The 16006-nt window shown below is 44.0% G+C and overlaps 1 protein-coding gene across 3 annotated transcripts in view; it reads right to left on the bottom strand.

Annotated features, from left to right (window-relative positions):
* Positions 1–1218: 1218 nt before the first annotated feature.
* PLCB1 (phospholipase C beta 1) overlaps positions 1219–16006 on the bottom strand; it is a 334660-nt gene continuing 319872 nt past the window's right edge. For 2 of the 3 annotated variants that reach the window (XM_064647501.1, XM_064647499.1), the window contains one exon: positions 1219–4543. Coding sequence is in view for 1 of the 3 variants with exons in the window: in XM_064647499.1 (XP_064503569.1) it covers positions 4313–4543 (231 nt within the window). In the remaining 2 variants the exon portion in view is untranslated. Of the gene's footprint in view, positions 4544–7442; positions 7455–16006 lie in introns of those variants that run through there. The other variant, XM_064647502.1, reaches the window with a different exon arrangement.

Raw genomic sequence — 16006 nt, 5'->3', positions numbered from 1 at the left:
CCATCAGGCTTCTCACAGCAGCTCTGGTCCCACTGCCTGGCCCCTGTGACGCCAACTTCCCTGTGCTCAGCCTCCAAACAGCTCTTCCCCACATCCCAACCTGTCGCTCTCCCTCCCCAGCAGCCCAGTCAGTCTCCCATGGCACAACTCCCACAAGTGCCAAGGTCATGCTCAGCTGGCTGTGAGAGCCCTGCCTCACCGAGCCCTGGGGGAGCCAGGGATTGTTTCCCAGCCCTTCCCGTGGCCTCCTGGCTTTTCCCTCTGTGCTACCATCCCCATCTCTCCCTCGTCCCACTGAGTTTCCTGCTGCCACGCCGTGTCCCTGCCCCGTGGTTCCGTCTGCATCCCCTCGCCTGCGTCACGGCACGATCGCGCTCGTTCGTGGGGCCTTCACAAACCCCGCTCTTGATTTCACACCCTGCTGCTCCTCTTCAGGGAAGGACACGAACCCATTTTTCTTTTCTTTTGATCCCTCCCCGCTCCCCTGTTCCTGTCCCAGTCTTACGCCCGTCTGTCAAATTCACAGGCTCTGCTTTCAGCTCCGTTCCTCCCTTCCCTGCCCACCCTCACCCCTGTGCCAGACCCCGTTTCCCCACACCTCTTCTAGCGAGCAATGTGACTGTAGCTGCCTTGGAAACTATTTTAACAGGTGTATCCCTTAGTACCTGGATTAATATACCTGCTTATCTCTTCTCCCAGAGATAATTTTTTTACACTGTAAATTAAACAGGGGAGGAAAGTCAAAAGCCAAAGGAATAGATTTATTTTTTGATGCTCTCAGTGGAAGGCCCTGCAAAGGTACATTTCAGAGCACATATATAATTGCATAGATGATTAGTGAAGCAGCTGGGGCAGTGGAACAGAAGTAAGGCTGCTGTAATTTGTTGAAGCAGTTTATTAGTTATGGCTGAAAATCATGCCCCAGCTGTTCTACAGAGGCCTGCCCTGTAAACCGATAAATTTTCTTACCAGTTCCTTGGCTCCTGTGCACTTTGTTTCCCATTGTTCCAGAGTACCAGCAAACACACATTTTGCTGGGAGGGGCAGGGGATGGAAGCACAGGCATGTGAAATTTCTTGTTCTTACTGTGAACACAAGAGCCTGCGGGGAGATTTCACTGACTTCTCATGGCATTGGCCCTCCCGGGAACAAACGGGTCAGGGTAAGGTCTCCTGAGTCAACTGAGGCTCCTGAGTCAAGGAACAGAGAGAACCCGTCTTGTGTTAAGAAATTTTTATTTGTCCTTTGGATCTGTAATGTAAGCACATAAAATTACAAGTGGAAGAAACATCATGCCACAAAATTGCATAGAATTTTTACAAAAATGTGAATTATGCCTCCGAAACAATCATAGATCGAGGAACCGAAAAAATATGTACATGTTAACTGGAATATTTCATCCTAGTTTGAAAGCAAATCATCAAGGACTAATCAATCACAGACACTATTAATACAATGTACAAGAGCAACACTGATTTCAAAGAAAGGCAAGCAATGATGTCCCTTTAGTTATCTTTCAGTGAATGTTTAGCTAATACATGAGCATTAATTAACATAATTATGAACATGTTAAATCTAAAATGTCTGGCCTTCATAAGAATTTTTAAAATCCTGTTTATACTGCCAAACCCAAGCTATTTTCAGTAGTGTAAAGATATCTGAAGTGCACGACCTAGTTTAATATAGACAGCTCTATTCTATACAGCAGAAAAGTCCACAATACAGCATTTCCACACATTCAACACGGAACAAGGCAAATACATAAAAGGCACAAGACTTGCACATCATAAAGACCCTTTTTTTTTTTTCATTATCTTACTCTAGTTCAAGTAATATCAATATTAAATGATATCTGTTTCACTGAAATAGTTTGAACAATGCAAGATGTACAGGATTACACACTACCCTACACCTGCAGAAAGTGGCACTGTACAGATATAAAAAATGTGAGTACAGGAAATGGTCAAATACAAACGTACTGTAAAATGACTACAGCTGAGAGGTTACTCAATCCATATTTATTTTATTTTTAAATATAAAGAAAAGGTTAACTGGCGTTTGCCCGAGTTTCTTTGAAGGCTGCGGTGAGGTCCTGGCTCCGCTGAAGTCCAAGGGAACGTAGCGCTGGGATTCAAAGGAGCCAAGATTTTACCACGGAGCCTGTTCTGTACAACTGTTTCTATAATGCAATAACCTTCAGTTTTAGTGTGAACACTGCTATCAGTTTACTCTTTTAATAATTTAGGCAATATGTCATTTGTACTTTATAAAATGCAGCATTACATCTCGACTCTCTACGTTTTCAATGAGTGATTAAGATTGATTTCAAAGTGCAAAACAAGGATTAACAGAGGATTCACCTTTCCTAGCTTTAAGATGAAAGTCAGATTTTTGAATTTCATGTGCACTGATTTCATCATCATAAACCAGAGCAGTTTAATTCAAAATACGATCTCCAAACAATGTGCAATTTTTCTTTCTTTCTGCTCTTGAGTTTAAAAAAGAAACACCAAAATACTGTTTGTTTTCCAAGATTTGAACTTATATATATATACACCATTATTTAACTGAAAACTTAAGCTCGATTTGTATTTTATTGCTTAAATTTAAATAAAATAAGTTAGTTTAAGTACTAAAATCCTGAGGGAATTGGAAGTAAGGTAACTTAACTGTTACACTGTGTTAAAATGCCTCCCCCTGTAATCGATTGCTTTCTCCGATTGCTTTTCAATACCAAGTAAGGCCCCGATCTTGCAAACGTGAGTGTGAACGTTCCTCCCCAAACAATTCCTGAGCCCAGGGGTGCCCAGGAAAACATGAGTTTGCAGGATCAAGCGTCTTGAGGCAAATCTGTGTCTTCTGAGCTGGTTTCTCCTTTGCCCTAAGGCCGAGGGGAAGGACTGCATTGGCTTGGGTACAAATAATCTGTCTGACACGTCTCGTAATTCCTGTTCCTGTCAGTATGGGAATCCAGAGAACAGCATTTCCTTACCTTTTCAAATATCCTGACTTTCACAATGTCTCTCTGTTGCCTGGTATAAGTTTCTCAGAATGTGCTGTTACTTCTCTCACGCATTATCATACAGTACACTCACCTTGATTGTTCTTATTTTAACAAGTCAGTTCAATGGATTAATATACATTTTTAAATAACAGTGATCAGGTTTTTTATATTTTGCTTTTAAATTTCAGACCTCAGTAAAACTGAACCTCAGTCTTAAAAATAATGGAAGATTCTGTTAAGATTTCAAATACTGTAGTCCTAAACATTTCATAATCCTATCAAATTCAGTAAGCTTAAAATATGATACTTAAAATCAATACTTCTGAGTCTGCAAAATATATATCAAATTTATATTCTAAAACTACTTTGATTTACAACACTAACACCACAAAAAGAATTCTATGATCCAATGATTATTCTATAGCAGTATAACCCAGATGTCAGCTTTCAGAAAGATTCGCTCTACTCACGCATCCCTGAAACATTTCATTTGGCCAGGAGACCACACCAACTTCAAATAGAAACATGCTGTGTGTGTGTATATAGACAGATGTGTGTGCACATATAGCTATATATATATATATATATATACAAACATATATGCACTCACACAGTGTAACAAACACAGAGGTACACAGACACCGACAACCTCCACGCAGAGTTCTTCTCTCTGTTTTCCTCTTCTCCCCACAGGTCCAAGGATTTTCAGCAGCAAATACATGTCTCTCCATGTGATAAACACAACAATATCAAGACAGCAAGCCACCAGTGCTTGCAAAGCTAAAAAGGATTAAATGTTTCAGTGCAAATGTAAAATGATGGTACAGCTGTCAAGGTGCAGTTATAAAGAAGGAAACAAATATGATTAAGTACTGTTATAATATTCTCCGGGATCTCTATCAGTTTGGAGCACTTTGCACTGGCACTTCAAAAGGAAATCTGCACACATTTGTCTCTGTGCAATACATTGGTCTTCATTAAACATTCTTAACAGTGAACATGGCCAGAAAATTACCCATTGTAAACTGGGCCAAAAAAACCAAAAGAAAAATAAAGAGGAGAGGGTGGTTAACATATTAATTTTCCCATTGCAACTGCACTACGCTTCAGAATAACAATCAGATGAAGAATGAGAATGAAGACCTTTGCACGATACTTTTCATAAAGTGTTCCTTTGGGGAAATGTGCACTCGAATGCAGGTTCCTCCTGCCTCCCGAAGCGCTGCGGCGGCAGCTCCCCCCGGGAGAGCGGAGCCGGGCAGCTGGGAGTGGTGTGCCCTGGCACACCCATAATTGTTTCTGGGGCAGTTAAAAAGTAGTATCAAACACTTTCTCTGGATTATCTTCTTCCAATTCCTCTTCGCTTTGCGGAGGTTTATGATTGGATTTTCCACTGTCGGATGCCAGGGAAGAGGGGGCAGAACTGTGGTCTCCATCTTCACTGATTTTCCCTTTCATGGCTTCCTGTACGAACTCCAGAATTTCCAAAGGCAGTCTTTTGAATTTGTCTTGATATTCCTGATCAAGTTCCACCTGCAACTACAACAAAAGAGACAAGCTGCCTTCAGGTGTATCTGATGTGACCAGTGCTACAGTATGGGGAAAGTACCACACCAGGAGGGAGTGGGATATAATTAATAACACATTATTGCACTGCTTAAGATTATATTCCTTTTTGGTTTTTTATATTAGCACCAAGCATCCAAAGCTCCCATTAATTTCCATGCAGTCATTGCAAAGCTAAGGAAACGTGCGGTCGTTTGTGCGTAAGGCTGGTTTTGGGTACCACCCTTGGGTACCCAAATCCTTCAAACTTATGTGGATTTAACTGTACTGGTGTCCATACTCCCACTGGCTTTCACAAGACCCAGTTCAAGTGCAGTATGGATCACGGATAAGCCTTGGAAAGAGCAAGGCCTTTATTAAGCTCCAGGTAGTTAATCACACATTAATCACACCACAAACGTTGCTCTCAGAACAATATAACAACTTTTGCCAGATTTCTTGGGTAGGAGAAACCATTAGGAAAAAGTCAGTTGTCACAGGGAGTCCAAGAGGGAGGGAAAACAAGTTTAAATTACATTTCTTAGGGCTGGATCATGGAAAGTTACATTATCTGATTAATGCAGTATGTGTCTTGGACATTACTGGGGAAAAAGTGTCGGATCATCAACAGGATGCAACAGGCATGCAGAAAGAAATCTGGCTATCGGTCTTCAGGAAGCAGTGGGTCCTTTCCCAGTATTTATTTGTACAGCCTTTGTTTTTAGTGCCCATATTAGGATCTGCACGATCCATGATTTAAAAAACATTAATGTGTACGAAGGTTTCCACTGAAGACAAAGCCAATTTTTTCATCATGACCAATATGAGCACAGCAGGAAGCAAAAGGGGTGAGTTCCAAAGCCAAATCCGCTCCATCCATCCATCCATCCATCTACCCACCTTCTTAAAAAGAGGGAGTCAGGTTCTGCTAACTGTAGCTGCAGCAGTTTTGCAATAATTCCTTAGGTAATTGTATTCTCAGCTATGTATTTTTCCAGGATTTCCAGGATAAAGGTGCTATGGACTCTGATCCTTCAGCTCTGTGCTTGAGTCCCTCCTACGTAGTTCCAGGTCTCCTTCACCCCACTGCAACGGCTCTCACCAGGCAATACAAATTTTCACTTGAACATCAGGACCTACACTAGTCTTTACCATCCTTGACCTGTCCACAGCATGTGACTTTACCACTACCCCTCCCTCTGAGCCCTTCCAATCCCATTCCCCATGCTTCTGTCCTGGTTTTCATCCTGCATCTCTGACTTTATTTTTGTGAGGCCTCTTCTCCTTTCTCCTGATGTGCAAATCAATGTCCTCAGCTCACCCGGTCTAGTTCTACATTCCTTAATTAGACAAATTCTGCAGCTTTTCTTCCTCAGGATCTAAGATCTGCCTTTTCCTTTTGGTTTCCCTGCTAATGCTCTTTTCCTGCCTTGTTTCTGGCAATTTTCCTGATGTTCTGGCCTCGGTTCTGCACCTCAGATAAAACCCAAGTCTGAGGCACAAACGGCTCCATTAAAATACATCCTGCCTCTAAAATACATAATTCTGTCAACTGTTAGCCACTACCACAACATCCTTCTTCTTTTGTTTTCTGGCTTTATGTCTAGATACAAATTTTTGAAGGGATCCTCTTTTTGTCTGCATTGTGCTATCAGTTCCACAAGTACAGGCGTTACCAGAGGGAACAGTGCCCTAGCGTGGCTGGCAGGGAAAACTCCCTAATGATCATCATCCCTCCCTGCCCAGCTCATCTCCTGCAGCCCGGGGGGCTCCTCAGCCCCTGAGAGACCACATCCACGCTGGTCAGAGTGATGGCAGCACGGCACTCGCCTGGGTCACACTGCAAATCCAAGGATTAAACCCTAGGGAAAAAGCTCTACCTCTGCGGTGCGATTGTGCTTTGGGTCACAGTTCATGGTTAAATACCGGCCTTGTTTAACAAACAGCAGGGAGGAGGGAGGGGAAGGAGAGTCCTTCTGTGTATTTGTGACAATTACCCAAAGATGCTATCGCAGTTAGAGGGAGATTTATGCCAGTCGTGGAACAAAGCATTCCCTGGATGACTCTGCAACAGCAGCGCTGGCAGAGGCTCCAGCTCACTGTGCACCACACACAGCAAGTGCTGCTGCCTTCCCATGCTCAGGAACCTCTGAAGCCTCTGAGCTGCCCTGGCTGAGCACCCCACAAAGCCAGAGCTCCTGCAGGCAGAGGCAGCTCTGGGTACAGGAGTTTTTATAGATCTAGGAATCGTGGAATAGGCTCCAGAGCACTGGAATACAGAGCTTTTTAAAACAGCATGAATTTCCTTACAGAGAACTGTCCAAGCCAGAGATGGGCTGCTGCATTTCCTCATCCCACTGTCACACGAGGAATTTGTGAGTTTTGGGCACCTCAGGAATAGGAGGAGGTGTGTAAAACTGTAAGTCAGGGAAAGTCTCCTGGCTCTCAACTTCCTTCAGAACCTTGATTTGCTTAATTAGGTTTAAGAGCAATAGAAATGTTTGAAATCCCTCAGAAACTGAACGTTATCTGAACCCAGTGCAACCATAAGCATGTTGTTAGGTAACAATTGTGTCTAATATTCACCTCCTAAAGCGCCTCCAGTGGATAATCCCCCCTAAATCGAGCGTTTAATAGGAATGACACAAATCTGGAGCTACCTTTCTCTCTTCAGTGTCTCTAGAGACAGTCTATATAGATATCTAATCATGAGAAGGGTGAATTTAGTTGAGAAGGAGCAGACAGTAGACAAGGAGGGTTGATTAAAACTGCAACAGTGGGTAAAAATTAGTTTTCTTTTTGATTTCAAAGGCACTGTCACTTCCCCTTGCTCAGCTTCTGACAAGCCCCTCAGATCCCATTCATTCCCTGACCCCCAGGCTGTCACACAGGACTCCACCTGCAACAAGGGGTGAGCCTGGGCACAACGAGCCATCCCACTGCCAGACCTGAGCCCTCACTTCCTCAGGGAGCCTGGGGCTCCCAAACCCAGGGCACTCCCACAGTGCCTTGACTATGTTCCTCCTCAAACCATCAGCTCCTGGCACGACACTGGCAAACGGCTGAGGGTCAAGGTTAAAGAAACAAATTGCCTGCTTGAAACCAGCTGGCCCAAAAGAATCCAGCTGTCTTTCTTTTAAAAACCTCAGTGCCCTTCTATATATTCTGTGGCTTTACAGGGACATTATAGTTCATGGAAATGAGTGGAAAGCTGCCCTCCCAGCAGCAGCAGCAGCAGCAGTCACACACATCTGTTATTTGGCTCGCTGACAGCGAGACAAAGTGCCACGTTAGTGTGTGTGTAAGTCAAAACCTCTCTGCACAACCAGCACCACCAGGCTTCAGCCCGGCGTGGCCTTACTGCTCAGTTTGCTGTCCCCTTGGGTTGCTTCCCCTCACAAGTCCACCTACCCCAATTTCTCTGTTCTCTAGATACTAAAAAAGGTGACCTACACTTGCTTTTAGGATTTTGGAGTCAGACAAGGGGGGGAGTTGAGACTGATGATTAGACGGGCAGATCGGTATCTGGACCACTGTCCTCATTAACACACAACAGCCTCTCTCCTTCTGCTATCTCACTATCTGCCCTCTTATAGATCCTCTGTCCTCCCTTTAACCCCCAGCAAAAACAACTCATTAGTGTCACCTCCACTCTGTTTCAGGATCCCAGGAGCAGTTGGCCACAGTATTTCTTGTTCAGGTAAATCTCACTCCCGTGGACTTTACTTACAGGCAACGAGTTAATACCTTAAAATTCGGAGCCGTCATTAAGTGGGGTCCTTGGGGACAGGAGATGAAGGTGTCAGTCACTGCTGACAGCTGTGGCCAGAAGCTCTAACTCCTGAGTGTGTGCTTCTACCTACCTACCCGTTATCTTTTTACCCGACAGTGCTAGTTAAACATCATCAGCTGATGCTCACATCAGCTTTGCAAAACCCAGGTAAATATCAGTTTTACTATCTGCAAAGTGCAGAAGAAATTAAAGTAGATAGAGATCAAACCTACCAGTTCGAGGTGCCAGTTTGGAAGGGCTCTCCCCACTCTGTTTACATGATCACTTATCAAACTAGACAGACCAGCACAGGCTTGGAACAGGCCGGAGACCACTGGGTCTCCATGGATCTCCCACTGGATACGGTGAGGATTTGATTGTGCCTGCCCTGCCTCCATTAGCTGAACCCCACAAGGGGCTCCTCAGGGAAACCATGCCCGAGGGATCCCTTTGAGCCCAGGCAGAAGTTTGGCAGTGCCCCCTCATGCCCTGGGCAAATGCCACCACCTGCACCTTGAGTAGAACCAGCACAGCCCCGAGCTCCTGGGAGCTCCAGGGACAGACCAGGAGCAGGGTTTTACACTCCAGAGCTCCTGGCAGCCAGCCAGCTGCCCAGCTGATCTGCTCACACTCCCTCCCAATTCAAAGGGCTCTTCGGCATCCTCCACCACAACTGCTCTCCAAAAAGGGTCATCACTCAGGAAAAGGCCTCGCAACCCTTCCTTGGAATGTGGGAGGGGAAAATCACTATGGTTGTTCAGCTTAAAGCAAGGAAAAAGCACTCAGAAAAGGAAACAGATGGAATTATTAAAACTATTTACATTTAAATTACAACAATAACCTGGCTGCTGTTGTTAAAACTAACAACTGAACAGCAGAACCCAGCACTAAAACCAGCAACTGTGATCAATAAAGAATTATAGAGGCAGAGGTTGTGGTTTTAGATGATCCTGATCAAGCCCCTGTAGACTTTCACATACTTGCACCATGAGCTAATGAACTTCTGTTTCCACCAAGAACAAAAATAAAACGATCACGTGGAAAACTCAGTGTGCTGCCAACACGAGTCACCAGGAGGGCTCGAAGACAAGAGGTGGATACACAGCTGGTGGATACACAGCCCTGCTTCCACCTCACCTCCTCCCTCCACTCCGGCAGCCCAAGGGAAAGGGAAACTCTGGGGCAAAACACATCCAACCCACCTCCCTTCCTGCGACACCTTTGAAGTCATTAATGGGAACGTCGCTGCTCCTTCCCGTTGGACCTTGAAAGTGGCTTGGGAAGTCAGTAATGCAAGTGCTTTTCCAAACAATTTTCCCCTCTCTTCCTTCCCCGAGCAGCTGGAGATGCCACACGCTTGGTGTGCACCGTTCTCCTGATGTAAGATCCCATTGCCAGAGGCAGTTTTCTGACACAAACCCACCGTGCTTCCACACGGGCTGGGATTCCTTCCGGCTCACGTGTTTTTTAAAAATATTTTTTCAACTCAAAAATAACGTAAGGGTCAACACTTAAGAAGCATCTAAATAATTAATCTTCAACCAAAAATGTTTGAAGAAGTTATGTGTGAAATACAATTGGTTACACATTTTGGGGGGGAAAAACCCCCACTAAAACGCCATTTTGTTGAATCAAAAACATTAAGTGTGGCCATATTCGTTTTGATGAAGCTCTTCCTCTCCCAAAATTTGATATGATTCCAAATAAGTCACTTTTTTAAGTCTCAGATTTTCCATTCCACTGGGAATTTTTTTGTAAAGCCAGTTCTTTGAGTTTTGTGTTTCTGTTATCTCTCCTTTTAAATCTACCTTATTTTGTTTCCCCAATCACTTTCTTTCCCTGAATGATGCAGTAAATTACGAAAGGAAAATTATCAATAACCCAGGTAAAAATGCCCTCTGAGGACTGAACAGTTTGGTATCTCCAACAGTCTCTGACAATTTCCAACAGCAAACTCTTTATTCTTAAGTTTTTAAAAAGGCTTTTCACAGTTTTCGAGTTGAGATTTCAAATGTGAGACATTTGGAAGTTGCGTCATTTCCCCTTGAGGCAGAGGGCAGCAAAATATTTTTAAAAAATTGCCTTTTTTTGGTATTTGGTTCTTGCATTTATTCACCTGTTGAAATGTGATACTAATTTGTATCCATAATTGTCATGGCACTGCCCACATGCAGGATAACATTTAACTCCACATAAATAGTACCTGTTCTTTTTGTCTTACTGATGAGAAACTCATCCACATCCATTTCTTCTGTGCAATTTCAGCAGAATGTATTTTGGCAAGAGGCAGTAACTGGTCACTACACAATTCCCAACAAAAGGGGGGCTGCAACCTCTACAGGGAATTTCTGTTTGGGAAAACTCCCGTTTTCCTTATCCCATGTCATTGGAAATGTTTATTTTGTTAACACCAGTAACACTCATCTTTTCATTGGCCAGTGAAAGCACATTGCAACAGAAACACTGGTCAGAGATTGGGGCCCCTTTCTCACTCCTCCCCTCTTTCTCTAAATGTGCTAAAGCTACAAATACTTATTTTTCTTCCTGCAAATGTTTGACCCATGAGCCTAAAGATAATTTTAAATAGAGGATTTGGGGCTTTTAAGCCTGCATCAGACAACAAATATGCGTAATGTCAGCGACCTCAATTTAGCTTCCAAAATAGCACATAGAGGACTCCCAGATTAAGGGTACAGAGAGCAGGAAAGCTGCTGTTCCTCTGCTTTTCATTTTCAGAGCTTACTTAATTAGAAAGCCATTCTGGAGGGATGCAGCATTAAAAGACACATGAGCAGCAAGAACTTGTTAAAAGCAGATGGAGGCTCAATAACAGGGAGAGTGAAATTGAGGAACAGAGCTCAGGGATCAAGTGATTTATAGGCAGCAATTTTTGTTTAATTGGAAGCAGTAGGAGTTTCTTATTAAGGACCATGTTATTCCCTCCACTGGGCAGATTTCTGCTGGGAAGGCAAAGGAGTAACCGCTGCTCAGCTGCCCCCACGCCCCATGGGCACAGTCCCTCTGCAGCACTTGGCTGGGGATGGGGACTTCAGGTGGCAATGTGGGACTCCTCTGCAGGACCTTTCCAAAACTGATATGCCCATCTCTGCTGTCTGGGAGAATGGCCCAAAGAAAGCAGCTGGGAACAGCAGTTCCTTGGGCAGCCATTTGTCCAGGCCTGGGAAAGGAGTTAACTCTACATGTGCAGAGAGCACCAAACACTCCCCTCTTCTTTTTCTCTCAGAGACATCAAGCAAGTGCACAAAGGGATGTGCCACCACTTTAACATTTGGGCTTAACAAAGCTGCTCAAGGACAACAAGCTGAGCCTGAAATGAAACTGTTCAGGTAGCTGAGTTGTATCTCAGAAGATGCTGGAGTGTGGAATAATTAAAGGAAGCCTGAGGGCACTGGGTGTCAGAGCTGGCCCAAGGAACTGCCCTGCACTGGGTAACAACAGCCAGGGTGGGACATGTCTTTATGCTGCCAAGAAAGCTCCCATCAGTGATCCCTGTCCTCAGACAAGGATGTCTCCACTCAGTGTGAGCCTACCACTGCATTTTCAAACAATGGTTACTTTTCAGTCTGTGAGAGACACAAGGACACCAATTCCAGGACTTGCTCTCTGCCAGCCCCACCTCACGCTCCTTTTCTCCCCTAGTCCTTCACACAAGGTCAAACACACCAAGCAGCTCTTCCCACCCCACGAAGTCTCTATTCCTGAGACCCAGCAGGGGCACTTGTCCAGGAGCAGCTGTATTTTGACTGACCCACTGCTGCCACCCCTGCCTGCCTTCCTGTGGCAACAGGTTGCACAGCCCAGATATTCTCCCTCAGAAATTGTCCCAAGACAGGCTTGAAAAAAAATCAGTAACACTCGAGGCATGTCACAAGCCAAGGAGTCCAGAAACCAGAGACTGTGTTATCTTGCCTTACACATACACTCCCCCTTCAGCTTCCCCCCTTATCTGCCATGTTTCAGCTCGCTGTCTCTTCCTATTAAGCAGAGGTGATTTGCACCACCTCCCCGAGGTACAACAAGTCCCCATATAAATGAGTCCCTTTCATACCTGCTGTCTCAAGGCACTAGACTGCAACCTTAGGGCCTTCATCAATCTTTGTCTCCACCTTTATTAACTGCAACCTCAATTAAACCAATGGGACTGCAAGGAAACCTGGGACCTGGGCTCTTGGATTTTAACGCTCTCACAAAGAAACCTGTATCTGCTTTCTGTGCAGTAAACCAACATTTATTCCAAGAGCTAATTAAAAAGTAAATGTTTGAGTGATGAGGTGCCCATCAGCACTACCCAGGTTATAGCTTATAGTGAATTCTATGGGAGGATTTTCTCCACAGGAACTCTTGTTTCCCGTTCCTCCAAAAGTACAGCTGTTTATTCTCATGCAAAGCCCTGCTCTGTGTCTTGCAACCTGTATACTTGGAATTACTCTTCTTTCTGATCACTATGTCATGTAATAGTTTCCTTTTGTGGATAAAATGCTTTCTTAAGCTGTCAAGTGGTTCTTTGATGACTTCATAAATACGTGACCTATGCATCTCATGATGCATATGAATAAAGATAATTTGAGCTGGTATGAATGGGGAAAAAAATCCCCTTTCTTTGAGCATATATAACATTTTAAGGCTAGCTTCTGCTCCTTTTCATCATCACAAGAGTAAGTTAGCTTCACTGTAAGCAAAGCTGAATTCTCATTTTCATCAGTTTCAATGCAATAAATCCAGAGAAACTCCACTGAAGCCTCATCTATCAGCAGATACTGCCCCTGTTTTATTGGAGTGGATCCAAGGTAAATAACTGGAGTGACAGAGCTCAAACAGAGCTTCTTAACTGGTCCTTTTTTAAAGTGCTGTCCATATTTTGGACACTGTCTGCAAAACAAACAAGAGCAAAAAAATCAGTGCATCCATTACCTTCTAACGAGCGATTTTTTTCCACTTCCAAGATGCCTCCAAGGCAGCCTGTGAACAGGCAGCTGACTGTCCAACAGCACAGGCTTTGGAAGAGCAGCAGTATTGTAACTCTCATCTCAAGAGGTCATAACAGTCCCTTGGAAACTCCTTTTAAATGACATCTTGAGGTTAGAACAGCAACAGTATATTCCAGAAATATTTCAAATCCCGGGAGGAGCGGAGGACAGGGGGACTCGGAGCTGTGCAGCACCATGGCAGCTGAGCAGGATGTCCCCTCCAGGGGGGGCCTGGAATTCACAGGACCACTTTACATATAATGTGTTTTGCCTAAAAGTAGTGCTGTCCTGCAAAGTGAGAGATTCTGGCTATTTTTGGAAGAGGAGGGACAAGAAAAGAAAGTTTCAGGCGCTTAAGGCCTCCTGTGCGAGGGCTCAGGAGCTGATCCGAAAAAAAGGTGGTGGATCCTTGACTAAACTGACCTCTGAATTCAGTTTAACAAAGTGCTCTCCAGTCTCTCCATCCACCTTGCTGAGAGAGAATTACAGTGTTGCCTGTGCCTGACTCTTGGCAGGACATCTCTAACAGGGCCCCCATCAGTATCACAGAAAAGTCCCTCTGAGCACAGAGATTTCTTCTCAAATACGACAACGGGGAAGGAAATAAATAGTCTATTTCTCTGTCTCTCCAGTGGCATCACTGTGCTACTCAAAGCAAAAGGAAAAGTCACCCTTTGGTTAAGTCTGGCTCCTCCTTTCCCTGCCATACCCTGCTCTGCCCTTCCTGCTCAGCCCCGACTCTCAAGTTTTGAGTAATAAGAGCTCCTATGGCACACTGAGGTCTGTGTATCTTGAGGAGGTATCTTTCCTAAAGTACAGGCTCACTGTAATTTCCATGTCATTGATAACTGCCAGGGAACTGCATGGAGGTTTAGAAGCGAGCCATCATTAGCTCAAAAATAATCCCACTGGTAAAAGCCTCTGCTGCACTTTGAAGTTTACCTTGCCACTGACTGTGGCTCTCCATGTCAGAAAGCCTCTGCAGGATGGAGCCTCACTGAAAAGTCTGCTTGGAAAATTACTGAGCAGTCAGTCCTTCTGTTAATATCCTGTTAAAAATGGATGTTTTTACACTAGGAAGCAAGCACACTCTGAATAAAGATCAAAGCCTTAGAAGTTTCTTTGAAAATCTTTTCAAGTAGTTGTGGTTCTGTAATCTCCTGTAACAACGAAGGCTATTCCAAAATATTTCCTAACTCATTAGCAACATGAATCTGGCTTCCTCTTTACTATTAGCAGAGATGTGCATTGGTTCTCCCCAAATGATGAGCCAATTTAGTGACAGATCCATTCTTTTTTTACATAAGCTAATGAAAAAAAAAAATCCATCCAGAGCCTGGCAGAAATTTAACAGCAGAGACAGAGCTACTATCCCTCATTTTCCATTTTCCAGAAATGACAGCTCGGTATTTTGGCCTTTGTACTTCCAAGGGTCAGGAAAGTTTTGAGGCTGAGTTTTAACAATGACAAAAAGCTGGGACCTGATTCAAATTTATGTACTGATGTATATGTTCATTGTTATCTAATGACCATCAAATGGAGATGCATCATTGCTACTCGGGGTTCTGAGTCTGGGATGTTTATGGCTGCTCTGTGTTTATATACTACGATTATCCTCACATCTCCCTACTTCCACCATGAGCTCATCCATATTTCCACCACTTCTCATCATTTCATGCTGCATTACACAACACACTTGTTTGGTTTGGGTTTTTTTTTTTACATGTGAAGCAAAACCAGAGTCAAATTAAACTGCAACTCTTAAAAACTTTAGAGCTTAATGGAAGAGCAAACTGCCCAGAGGTTCAACCTAATTAAAAACAGCCTGAAGGTTTTTACTTCACGATACTACAATGAAACCTAAATGGAAAAACCCCTCCTATTCTTGCCTGCACTGCTATTACTGGATTAAGTAGTACTGTGCAATGGAAGGTTAACAGAGCCATCCTCATGATTAAGTTCAAGGGATTAATATTTCAGTTCAGTTGTTTTTTATTTAAACATTTTTTCCAAAGGTCATATTAACGCTGACTACTGCAAACTTCAGCAACTCTCTGGTTACCCATCAAGTTTAAATGACCCATGCACAAAACTGTTTCAGTGATGCTCAGCAAGTATCCCTCAATGCAAAAATTGACATATAAGGTAATTTCATACGGGCAGAAAAACAAGACAAAGCCCGTCCCACTGCTGCATAGAGCAGCTCAAACTCATGCCTGGCAAAGCACATCCCCAGAGTTCACTTCAGTCTTCAGGACAGTGATTGGCTTTGATGGGTTTTGGGTCTACAGTCCTGGCAACCACATCAGCACAGATGCAAACTGCCCAGATCAAATGAAGGAACCACTGGCACAAAATGGAATGAAGTCCATGCTCCCTCCCCAGCAGAGATCTGGGGGTAACCTGCCTCACAAAAGAGAGGTGCAAAAGCTGTGTCTGACATTCGGGATTTTCACTGTCTTGCAATTTAAGCAAACTGCAAAGCATGAAAGAGCCTGAAAGAGGGACCAGGCTGCTGCTTAAAATCCAAGCTCCAACAGACTGGTAGAGATAACAAATTCCCACAGGACATGTGTGTGTCACAGCACTGACTCTGTGCTATGGCACTCTGGTCACCCTGCCAGGCAGCTGCACACCCTGAAGTCCTCGTGAACAGATCTCTCAATGGTATTGCCAAAGGCACCACTGAGCTGTGTG

This window comes from Pseudopipra pipra, chromosome 3 (assembly GCF_036250125.1).
Source record: "Pseudopipra pipra isolate bDixPip1 chromosome 3, bDixPip1.hap1, whole genome shotgun sequence".
NCBI classification, from domain to species: Eukaryota; Metazoa; Chordata; class Aves; order Passeriformes; family Pipridae; genus Pseudopipra; species Pseudopipra pipra.
Note: the sequence above shows the minus strand (reverse complement) of the source record. Positions and strands in the feature narration are given on the sequence as shown.